General features: G+C 45.1%; 1 protein-coding gene across 6 annotated transcripts in view; it reads right to left on the minus strand.

Annotated features, from left to right (window-relative positions):
- LOC137653427 (oxysterol-binding protein-related protein 9) overlaps positions 1 to 11,067 on the minus strand; it is a 354,924-nt gene extending 343,857 nt beyond the window's left edge. For all 6 annotated transcript variants that reach the window (XM_068386810.1, XM_068386807.1, XM_068386806.1 and 3 more), the window contains exon 1: positions 10,926 to 11,067. In XM_068386810.1, the coding sequence (XP_068242911.1) occupies positions 10,926 to 11,033 (108 nt within the window). In that variant the 5' untranslated portion in view covers positions 11,034 to 11,067. The remainder of the gene's footprint in view (positions 1 to 10,925) is intronic.
- Positions 11,068 to 12,152: the final 1,085 nt, after the last annotated feature.

Below are 12,152 nucleotides of genomic sequence, written 5' to 3' on the forward strand. Positions count from 1 at the left end.
AAAGGTGAGCGCTGGCGAGCAGGAGGAAGATCTACGGCAAGACTCAGCTACCGGAGATCGTGGTCCACAGCAGGCGAGCGCTAGATCGCTACTGATGGTGTCCAGGGGAACTGACACGCATGGCAGATTGATGGCGATCGTTGATGCGTAGGATATCGCTGACGAGCAGGTTAACGTTGATGCGTCTATGGTCGCTGGCGAGCTGGTGATCGCTGGCGAGCAGAAGGCAACGCGTGGAAGCCTGTGCGTAGCAGAAGGCAACGCGTGGAAGCCTGTGCGTAGCAGAAGGCAACGCGTGGAAGCCTGTGCGTAGAAGAAGAGTCCTTGTCCAAGACCTGAACCGAAGTTCTAGATCGCGAGGGCGAACGTGGGCGCGTAACAGGAACCAACAGGAACAGCAGAGATGATCATCATGAGAGCGCTGACGAACAGGAGAGCGCTGGCGAACAGGAGAGCGCTAGCGATCAGGAAAGCGCTGATGAGCAGGAGAGCGCCTGTGCGCTAACACTGAGCAAGAGAGAACACAGCAGAAGGGCGCGCAGGGGAACCCTGACACGCAAGGGAAGAACCCCCGTGGGAGGCAACCCTTTGCCCCAAAGGGATCGTTGTCCGTCGGGAGACTGATGTCCGTCGGAAGACCATTGTCTGTCCGTCGGGAGACTGATGTCCGTCGGAAGACCGTTGTCCGTCGGGAAGACCGTTGCCCGTCGGAAGACGAGGTCAGACTGCTGTCCATCTGCACCAGGGGCGGAAGATCAAGAAGAAGGAGTTGTAGGCTGCATACGGAGATTCAAAAAGGTGCCTCTTAGCACCCTTATAGGGAGATGGGAGGCCCTTACGACGAGGCGGACGGTGAGCCTTACGGCGAAGGAGGCCAACAGCAACAACAGCAGAAGAATCCTCCGAAGAGGAGTCTCTATTAGTGTACTCTCTCGCGAACGAAAGAGAAACACTTCGTAGAAGAGACTGGTCAGCCAGTGACCTAAAAGGAGCAATCCTCCGAAGAGGGGCTCCTGCAGTTGCCCAGCCCCTTGAGCGTAACTGCAGGTGTGACCGCTCAGCACCAAGAGCATAGTCGCACGAAAAAAAGGCAAGAGAAGAACCCCCCAAAAGTGGAAAAACTCAAGCCTGGACAGGAAAAACTTCCCTCGGAAGGAAAGTTACCCACCCAAAGAGGCGAGCCTCCTGAGAGTTCTAAATGAACTGGAGAGCTATCAATCGTCACGGGAGTACTTCCAGAAGAAGGAGACACACCCCTGACGAAGATCCATAGGGGAGCCAGCAACAGCCGAATCCCCAGGCCTTAACAAGACAGCTCACACCGTTGTCACATGACAGAAACGAACTAGAACGGTAACTGTAAATAAAAAAAAAATAAATAAAAAAAAATCATTAGTACACATTCATTCCCGGGAAGGCTCCGAAGAGGAATCCCGAGGGAAAGGAACACAAGAATTACACAACAGGCACGTGCCCTCACAACCACTTACACTCACGGAAGGAGAGCTGTAACCAACACAGAATTATGTTATTTTGATAATAAAATAAATTTTTGAATATACTTACCCGGTGATTATAATAGCTGCAACTCTGTTGCTCGACAGAAAACTCTAAGGTAAAATTCGCCAGCGATCGCTACACAGGTTGCGGGTGTGCCCAACAGCGCCATCTGTCGTCCAGATACCCAGTACTCAATGTAAACAAAGAACTCAATTTTCTCCTCGTTCCACTGCGTCTCTATTGGGGAGGAAGGGAGGGTCCTTTAATATATAATCACCGGGTAAGTATATTCAAAAATTTATTTTATTATCAAAATAACATTTTTCAATATTTAACTTAGCCGGTGATTATAATAGCTGATTCACACCCAGGGGGGTGGGTAGAGACCAGCAAAATATGTTTACATTATTATGAGCTAAGAATTTTTATTTCATTTTAGAAGTTATCAAAATAACAAAAACAAAATAAATAGGTACCTGGTAAGGAAGTCGACTTGAACAATTACTCTGCCTTTTTAAGTACGTCTTCCTTACGGAGCCTCGCGATCCTCTTAGGATGCTGATCGACCCCTAGGATCTGAAGTATCAAGGGTTGCAACCCATACCACAGGACCTCATCAAAACCCCTAATCTAGGCGCTTCTCAAGAAATGACTTTGACCACCCGCCAAATCAACCAGGATGCGAAAGGCTTCTTAGCCTTCCGGACAACCCAAAAACAACAATAAAAACATTTCAAGAGAAAGATTAAAAAGGTTATGGAATTAGGGAATTGTAGTGGTTGAGCCCTCACCCACTACTGCACTCGCTGCTACGAATGGTCCCAGAGTGTAGCAGTCCTCGTAGAGACTGGACATCCTTAAGATAAAAAGACGCGAACACTGACTTGCTTCTCCAATAGGTTGCGTCCATTATACTTTGCAGAGATCTATTTTGTTTAAAGGCCACGGAAGTTGCGACAGCTCTAACTTCGTGTGTCCTTACCTTCAGCAAAGCTTGGTCTTCCTCACTCAGATGGGAATGAGCTTCTCGTATTAACAGTCTGATAAAATAGGATAAAGCATTCTTTGACATAGGCAAAGATGGTTTCTTAACTGAACACCATAAAGCTTCAGACAGGCCTCGTAAAGGTTTAGTTCGTTTTAAATAGAACTTAAGAGCTCTTACAGGGCATAAGACTCTTTCTAGTTCATTTCCAACCATATTCGATAAGCTTGGAATATCGAACGATTTCGGCCAAGGTCGAGAAGGCAGCTCGTTTTTGGCTAGAAAACCAAGTTGTAGAGAACATGAAGCCGTTTCAGATGAAAATCCGATGTTCTTGCTGAAGGCATGAATCTCACTGACTCTTTTAGCTGTGGCTAAGCATACCAGGAAAAGAGTCTTTAAGGTGAGATCTTTTAGGGAGGCTGATTGTAGCGGCTCGAACCTGTCTGACATGAGGAATCTTAGTACCACGTCTAAATTCCAACCAGGTGTAACCAAACGACGCTCCTTCGTGGTCTCAAAAGACTTAAGGCGGTGCTGTAGATCTTTATTGTTGGAAAGATCTAAGCCTCTGTGACGGAAGACTGATGCCAACATGCTTCTGTAACCCTTGATAGTGGGAGCTGAAAGAGATCGTTCTTTCCCCAGGTATAAAAGGAAGTCAGCTATTTGAGTTACAGAGGTACTGGCGAAGGATACAGATACTGACTTACACCAGTTTCGGAAGACTTCCCACTTCGATTGGTAGACTCTAAGGGTGGATGTTCTCCTTGCTCTAGCAATCGCTCTGGCTGCCTCCTTCGAAAAGCCTCTAGCTCTCGAGTCTTTCGATAGTCTGAAGGCAGTCAGACGAAGAGCGTGGAGGCCTTGGTGTACCTTCTTTACGTGTGGCTGACGTAGAAGGTCCACCCTTAGAGGAAGAGTTCTGGGAACGTCTACTAGCCATCGAAGTACCTCGGTGAACCATTCTCTCGCGGGCCAGAGGGGAGCAACTAGCGTCAACCTTGTCCCTTCGTGAGAGGCGAACTTCTGCAGTACCTTGTTGACAATCTTGAACGGAGGGAATGCATATAGGTCTAGATGTGACCAATCTAGGAGAAAGGCATCTATATGAACTGCTGCTGGGTCCGGGATTGGTGAGCAATATATTGGGAGCCTCTTGGTCATCGAGGTTGCGAAGAGATCTATGGTTGGCTGGCCCCAGGTGGCCCAAAGTCTCTTGCATACATCCTTGTGGAGGGTCCATTCTGTTGGAATGATTTGTCCCTTCCGACTGAGACAATCTGCCATGACATTCAAGTTGCCTTGGATGAACCTCGTTACTAGCGAAATGTTTAGACCTTTTGACCAGGTGAGGAGGTCCCTTGCGATCTCGTACAACGTCAGTGAGTGGGTCCCTCCTTGCTTGGAGATGTACGCCAAAGCCGTGGTGTTGTCCGAGTTCACCTCCACCACTTTGCCTTGAAGGAGAGACTTGAAGCTTTTCAAGGCCAGATGTACTGCCAGTAGCTCCTTGCAGTTGATATGCATTGTCCTTTGACTCGAGTTCCATATTCCCGAGCATTCCCGACCGTCTAATGTCGCGCCCCAGCCTACGTCCGATGCGTCCGAGAAGAGAACGTGGTTGGGAGTCTGAACAGCCAGGGGCAGACCCTCTCTGAGGCTGATACTGTCCTTCCACCATGTCAGGCAAGACTTCATCTTCTCGGAAATGGGGATCGAGAACGCTTCTAGCGTCTTGTCCTTTTTCCAGTGAAATGCTAGGTGATATTGAAGAGGACGGAGGTGTAGTCTTCCCAATGACACGAACTGTTCCAGGGATGATAGCGTCCCTATCAGACTCATCCACTTCCTGACTGAACATCGTTCCTTCTTCAGCATGTTCTGGATGCATAACTGGGCTTGGCTTGCTCTGGGGGCCAACGGAAAAGCCCGAAAAGCTAGACTGTGAATCTCCATCCCTAAATATACAATAGTTTGGGATGGGACCACTTGTGACTTTTCCATATTGACAAGGAGACCCAATTCCTTGGTCAGATCTAGAGTCCACTTTAGATCCTTCAGACAGCGACGACTGGAAGAAGCTCTGAGAAGCCAGTCGTCCAAATAGAGGGAGACTCGGATGTCCGCTAAATGAAGGAATTTGGCTACATTCCTCATCAGCCTCGTAAACACAAGAGGAGCTGTGCTTAGGCCAAAGCACAGGGCTTGAAACTGGTAGACAACCTTTTCGAAAACGAATCTCAGAAAAGGTTGGGAGTCCGGGTGGATGGGGACGTGGAAGTAGGCGTCCCTTAGGTCTAACGAGACCATCCAGTCTTCCCTTCTGACCGCTGCTAGAACCGACTTTGTGGTCTCCATGGAGAACGTCTGCTTTGTGACAAAGACATTCAGCGCACTGACATCTAGCACCGGCCTCCACCCTCCTGTCTTCTTTGACACCAAAAAGAGACGGTTGTAGAATCCCGGGGTTTGATGGTCCAGGACTTTGACTACCGCTCCCTTCTCTAGTAAGAGAGACACTTCCTGTTTCAATGCTCGTCTCTTGTCTTCCTCTCTGTACCTGGGAGAGAGATCGATGGGAGACGTCGCTAGAGGGGGTTTTCGTACAAACGGGATCTTGTACCCCTCTCTGAGCAACTTCACAGATTGTGCATCTGCGCCTCTCTTTTCCCAGGTCTGCCAGAAGTTCTTGAGTCTGGCTCCCACTGCTGTCTGAAGAAGCTGGCAGTCAGACTCTGCCCTTAAAGGACTTGGTTCCTTTCTTCTTTCCACGTCTCCCTTCGGCACGAGCACCTCCTCTGCTGGAGGCTCTGCCACGAAAGGGCGGAATAAAACGGGACGCTGGAGTGTCCATCCTTGGTCTAGCTGACAAGGTAGGCAAAGGGGTGGCTTTGCGAGCAGAGGACGCAACAAGATCGTGAGTATCCTTCTGTATCAAAGAAGCGGTAATCTCCTTAATCAGGTCCTCTGGAAAAAGGCACTTGGAAAGAGGAGCAAACAGAAGTTCGGATCTCTGGCATGGTGTAACTCCAGCTGAAAGGAATGAGCATAGGTTCTCACGCTTCTTAAGCACTCCGGACACAAAAGATGCAGCCAGCTCATTAGACCCATCACGTACGGCCTTGTCCATGCAGGACATGATGAGCAAGGAAGTCTCCTTCTCTGTCGGAGAGATCTTTCTGCTTAGAGCTCCTAGACACCAGTCTAAAAAGTTAAAAACCTCGAAGGCTCTAAATATACCTTTCAAAAGGTGGTCCAGGTCCGAAGATGACCAACATATCTTTGAGCGTCTCATGGCTAGGCGGCGGGGAGAGTCTACAAGACTTGAGAAGTTGCCCTGGGCAGAGGCAGGAACTCCCAAGCCGAGAACTTCTCCCGTGGCATACCAGACGCTCGATCTAGAAGAGAGTCTAGCAGGGGGAAACGTAAAGGCTGTCTTCCCTAAACTCTTTTTGGACTGCAGCCATTCTCCTATCACTCGTAAAGCTCTCTTGGACGAGCGTGCGAGGACGAGTCTAGTAAAGGCAGGAGTGGTTGACGGCATGCCTAACACAAACTCTGACGGAGGAGAGCGCGGAGCCACAGACACAAACTGGTCCGGAAACATCTCTTTGAACAGGGCCAAAACTTTCCTAAAGTCCAAAGAGGGTTGCGTAGACTTAGGCTCGTCCAGTTCTGAATGCGGTTCATCTACGTGTGCAGCACCATCATCATCAGAAAGTCCCTCATCCGAGTATTGAGGAGGAAGCGGCAACGGAGTGGGTAACGGCTGGTTAGCTGAGTCCGGTCGCACGGGTGCATGCGTGACTGAGCCGGACGCAACGTCATGGAACTGTTGCCCAGTCTGTGAGCTGGCAACAACCATACCAGCGCGGGGACGCACAGCGTCTACTCCAGACTGTCTAGACTGATGTGGGTGAGCAGTGGCAACCACACTGGGTTGCGGAGGTTGACGCACCGCGTCAAAACAAAACAACTCTGACGGTTGTTGAACCTCACGAACGTCAACGGATACCTCCGTGCGTCGCTGAACGTCAACATGCGGCTGGCAGATCACACTGGAACGCATGGGTGGCGGAACTCTCTCAACTGGAGTGCGTGAGAAGGTTACCTCAGCGTCCCCAGGACGCACAACCGAGCGTGTGGGTGGTTGTAGGCAAGGAGCTGCACTAGCTGGTGCGGCAGCAACCTTCTCCGCACGAAAGTCCTGCATAAGCGATGTTAGTTGAGACTGCATGTCTTGCAGTAAGGACCACTTAGGGTCTACAGGAGCAGGTGCGGCGACAGACGGTGTAACTGTCTGAAGCGGTACCGCTTTGCCTCTCTTAGGAGGTGAGCAGTCATCGGATGACTGCAGCGAGTCCGAACTGACCCAGTGGCTACAGCTGGGCCGTTGGACTTGCGCGGAAGGGACCGACTTGCGCTTTAACGGTCGTGAGACCTTGGTCCATGGTTTCTTGCGAGAAACACCTTCCGAAGACGAGGTATAAATGGGCTCTCTCGTCTTTGTTAAGCAGGGGCGATCTTGGGTAGATACGCCCGATACCACGGAGGGAACGTCTGTTCGCTGATTAAAGCCTCTCGAACCCATTTGTCGTACGACATTGCTTCTCCCCTGGACTTGGGAGCTTGCAAGAGGTCCCGGACTAGGAGGACGACAGGCACGAACAGACGAACCTTCAAGCGCAACACTATCCACAACACTATCACTCACTTTAACACTTCCCACTGCACTTTTACACTTCAGCTCCTTCACATCCGCCATGAGTTGATTACGGTCACTAGCCAGGGACTCAACTCTCTCACCCAGAGCTTGGATGGCACGCATCATATCAGCCATCGAAGGTTCCTGAGTGCCAGAAGGGGGATTAGGAGCAACCACTACAGGGGAAGGAATAGGTTGTGGGGCATGAGGAGAGGAAATGTCAATAGAACGAGAGGAACTTCTCCTAACTCTATCTCTCTCTAGCCTACGTGTATACTTTTGGAATTCGATACTTTTGGAATTCGATAAAAGCGAATTCCGAAAGCCCAACGCACTCCTCACATCGATCTTCCAATTGACAGGTTTTATCCCGACAATTGGAACAAACAGTGTGAGGGTCGATAGAGGCCTTCGGAAGACGCCTTGAACAGTCCCTAGCATTGCACTTCCTAAATTTTGGGACTTGTGAAGGGTCAGCCATTTTGAATTGGTCAAAGGGGAATTCAAAAACTATCAAAAAGTCATCAACAAAGAATCCGTAATCAAAAAGAGTTCAAGGAATTGCGAAGAAAAAGCCTGCACAGCGAAAGCTCAAAACTAGAATAGTGTACTTCACCAATTAGTTGTGAAAACAAATCCAATTTAGCAACAGCGAATAAGCATGTCTTGTCGGTAGCACGACAGAGAGAAAATTGAGTTCTTTGTTTACATTGAGTACTGGGTATCTGGACGACAGATGGCGCTGTTGGGCACACCCGCAACCTGTGTAGCGATCGCTGGCGAATTTTACCTTAGAGTTTTCTGTCGAGCAACAGAGTTGCAGCTATTATAATCACCGGCTAAGTTAAATATTGAAAAATAACAATTATAATTATGTAACTATGTAATTATGTAATTTAAAAATGAATGAACACTAAAGAAAGAATGAAAACCCCGAAAGGAATCGTTCTACAAAGCTGAAAAATCAACAAATACAATTAGATTCACAAACTAATTGAGACAAAACGTACGGCGTAGCAATCCCCCTACACGGGAAGGAAGCTACAAAAGGCGTAGTAACGTAGTAAAAGGGTGAACGACCTCAAGAGCGAGAGAGAGAAAGACCGAAGTCAAACTCGATCGCGACCCATGAAATTACACCATGGTGGCCTAACTGACGAGGGCTCCACGGAGATATCGTACACTACACACACAAGCACAAACTCTGAAAAGGAAACTTACTGATTTCTATACTCAAATATATACATAAACACGAGAAAATGTTTACATATATATTGAGTAAAAGAAAAGTAAGTGATTCAGTAAAGACAAAACAAACAATGGCTGCCAAGCGAGGACAAAGACAGAGACGTCTGTCCATGTCCGAGCCAAAAGTGAAAGTGAAGCAATTCATCGGTGTGTGAGGGGGGGAGGGGTAGCTAGCTACCACTCCCCTAGACCCCCCCCCCCCCCCCCGCGCTAGCTAGCGCGGGGGTAATACACACTCGTTAAATTCTAATGGCTCGCCATTTCAGCTACGCTAAAAGGTAAACCCCAATGTAAATAGCGTCGTTTGTATTTCGGTTACAGAGCAACTATCAATTTCCAGTACTGTACTAATGAATGTTAAAACTATCTAAAACACAAGAAAATACATCTGGAAAACCACACATCACCATGTAAATCCCATCAACTATGGCACGATGAGGCACAATTAAATTGGGTTAGTTTAGGCTATATTCTTTAAATTCCCATCGTAGATCTGGGTTACCAGGCCTGCTGCTCGCAAAGAAAACGAGAATCCTTTCTATCCTTGTCCGTGGTCACCCACAATAATAAGAGTATCAACAAGTAAGTTGTTCAACAACCTAATATTTATTATTCACTTCCTAGTCTTCACTTCGTCATGGATAACTTTGCTTGCAATCAAACATTATTTCATTGCTCCTCTGTTCTGGCAAGCCGGTACACGTTGCACTACTCGCGTTAGCTGATTAGCTGAGCGGGTGATTATTTTAGCGGACAAAATTTTGGCGGCCCGACCACCAACACACTACCCACACTTTCTTGAGCATTAAGCCAAACATTCACAACAGAGGAAGCACTCATCATAATTTTATTATTGTATGTTGTGAGGGTTTATGGATACTCCACCCTGGTTTTTACAAAACTAGTACTTAGTTTTCTCTAAACAACCTAATGTTCAGTGCACCTCATGCAATCCTTACCAGTATACATAAACCCATCACAATAAGGAGCGTTTGTATAACAACGGACAGAACATCCCGCATGCATAGAATACCACCCAACATAAACTTCTCCACCTAACCTAACCTAGAAGTCATGTCCTTACCTACTTAACTAGCAGGGGGCTAACAGCCCCTGCGACCCCTCTTAGAATACTGTATTCTTACCTATACAGTAGTTATAAATAAGGGAGTTATGGGGCATGGCTGTAATCATACATGCACCACCACAATAAATAATGTTACCATCTAAGGTAATTGTTTACAACACCACGCTCTCCATTTGCTCCAAAATAATGCAATCCTGCAGTTGTCATCTTCTTGCACAGTAATTAGGTGGTTATTTAAATTCTGGGAAAGCAATAATTAGCAAGAAATGTTGAGGAAGGGGGAAGGGGTTATAAAAAGAAAATAGCTCGGTTTCCTCACTAAACGACTTGGAACTGACATGTCAACATAATCAACCAAACAGAATTCGTGATGCCAGTGTACATAAACGGAAGTTCGTGATGCCAGCGTACATTTGATATACTGTATAATTCAAAATATACTTCATCAAAAATTGAGTGATTACTCAAAAGTGTCACTGTTGTAACTTGCATATTTATGGACACTTTTGAGTAATTAATCCATTTTTAATTAAGTATATTTTCAATATACAGTATATCAAATGTATGCTGGCATCACGAACTTCTGTTTAAGTACGCTGGCATCACGAATTCTGTTTGGTTGACGATGTTGACATGTGAGTTCCAAGTCGTTTAGTGAGGAAACCGAGCTATTTTCTTTTTATAACCCCTTCCCCTTTCCACAACATAGCTTGCTAATTATTGCTTTCCCAGAATTTAAATAACCACCTAATTACTGTGCAAGAAGATGAGAACTGCAGGATTGCATTATTCAGGAGAAAATTGGGAGCGTGGTGTTGTAAACAAATACCCCATCTAATAATAATCTATTGACATAAGAGCACAAAAAGTACAGCATATCCAATTGCTAAATATGCCTGAATCCGAGGCTAGAGTACATGCTCCGTCATTTTCATGTAATTGATGAAGAATTATAAATCATAGACTTGCCTACTTATGGTAGTTCCAATAGCTTAATTATGACAACAGAACGTATCCATTAACCTGAATAATAAAAAACAAACCTAAATAAATATTCCATGAGGCCATTGTAAAGCTTGTCTATTTACCTTAGTTAACATGTACCTAGTTAATAACCCCCTTAGTCTTGACCTACAGTTGACATGCCGGTGTATTACCGCAACAATAGAAACCAGAAGGAAGATATATGACAAAAAGCATTGCTGCTCCATAATAATAAGTGTTATTTTTTAACCAAAATGTCCCTTACAGCTAAATTTAATGATAAAATCTCCCTTAAATATAGCAAGTGTAAGAGGATTGAGGGCGGATAGAAAACATCGTCACAATTAGCATCGTATCATATCATAAACAGTTAACTTTGGCCATTTCTTAGATGCCTGACAGGTTCAACTTACTGTGTAATACGATAATAACCCAGCACTGTCATCTAGTACAAACCAGCGGTACTGCCAACCCTTCATCACATTGGTCCATTTACTAAGTGGGCCCTCCATCACTGCCATCTTGGCCCAAACTGGGGAAAGGAAGGGGGAGTGACGGAAACTAAATGAGATTGAACCCTCTTTCTAGAGCACTTCAATCTCCTTTTAAATCAATTTATTCTTAGTTTTGTAGCATCAGGTCACACAGAAAATATTTGTTTACATCAACTTTTGTAACTTATAACTTGATATATTGCAGACGATGTTGTTTGTTTTGGTTTTTCATTGCAGGATTTGTCACATGAACTAAGGTACGGTGTCGGATTCATTTCGTACTCCGCGTGTTGCATTATGTTTCCAGCCAGGAAAATTTTATACAATATATATATATATATATATATATATATATATATATATATATATATATATATATATATATATATATATATATATATATATATATATATATATATATATATATATATATATATATATATATATATATATATATATAATGGAGAGTCCTTAACTTGGTGAAAGTTTTTGTGTATTACCATAATCAGCAAGGCTGTACTAGACAAGGGTCCCATACTAGGTTGGTTTGCTGTGAAAACTCAGACTAGTCTCCTACCATCGCCAATCCGCAGTGGCCAGATGATAAAATTGGCCAAACCCCAGACATGACTTAGGACATGTTATTATTATTATTATTATTATTATTATTATTATTATTATTATTATTATTATTATTATTATTATCCAAGCTACAACCTTAGTTGGAAAAGCAAGATGCTATAAGCCCAAAGGCTCCAACAGGGAAAAAAATAGCCCAATCAGGAAAGGAAATACTGTAAGGAAATGAATAAATGAGGAGAACAAATTAACAATAAATTATTCTAAAACAGTAACAATGTCAAAATAGATATGTCATATATAAACTATAAAAAGACTTATGTCAACATGTTCAACCTAAAAACATTGTCTGCAACTTTGAACTTTTGAAGTTCTACTGATTCAACTACCCGATTAGGAAAATCATTCCACAACTTGGTCACAGCTGGAATAAAACTTCTAGAATACTGTGTAGTATTGAGCCTCATGATGGAGAAGGCCTGACTATTAGAATTAACTGCCTGCCTAGTATTACGAACAGGATAGAATTATCCAGGAAGATCTGAATGTAAAGGATGGTCAGAAATG

Source organism: Palaemon carinicauda, chromosome 14 (genome assembly GCF_036898095.1).
Source record: "Palaemon carinicauda isolate YSFRI2023 chromosome 14, ASM3689809v2, whole genome shotgun sequence".
Classification (NCBI taxonomy): Eukaryota; Metazoa; Arthropoda; class Malacostraca; order Decapoda; family Palaemonidae; genus Palaemon; species Palaemon carinicauda.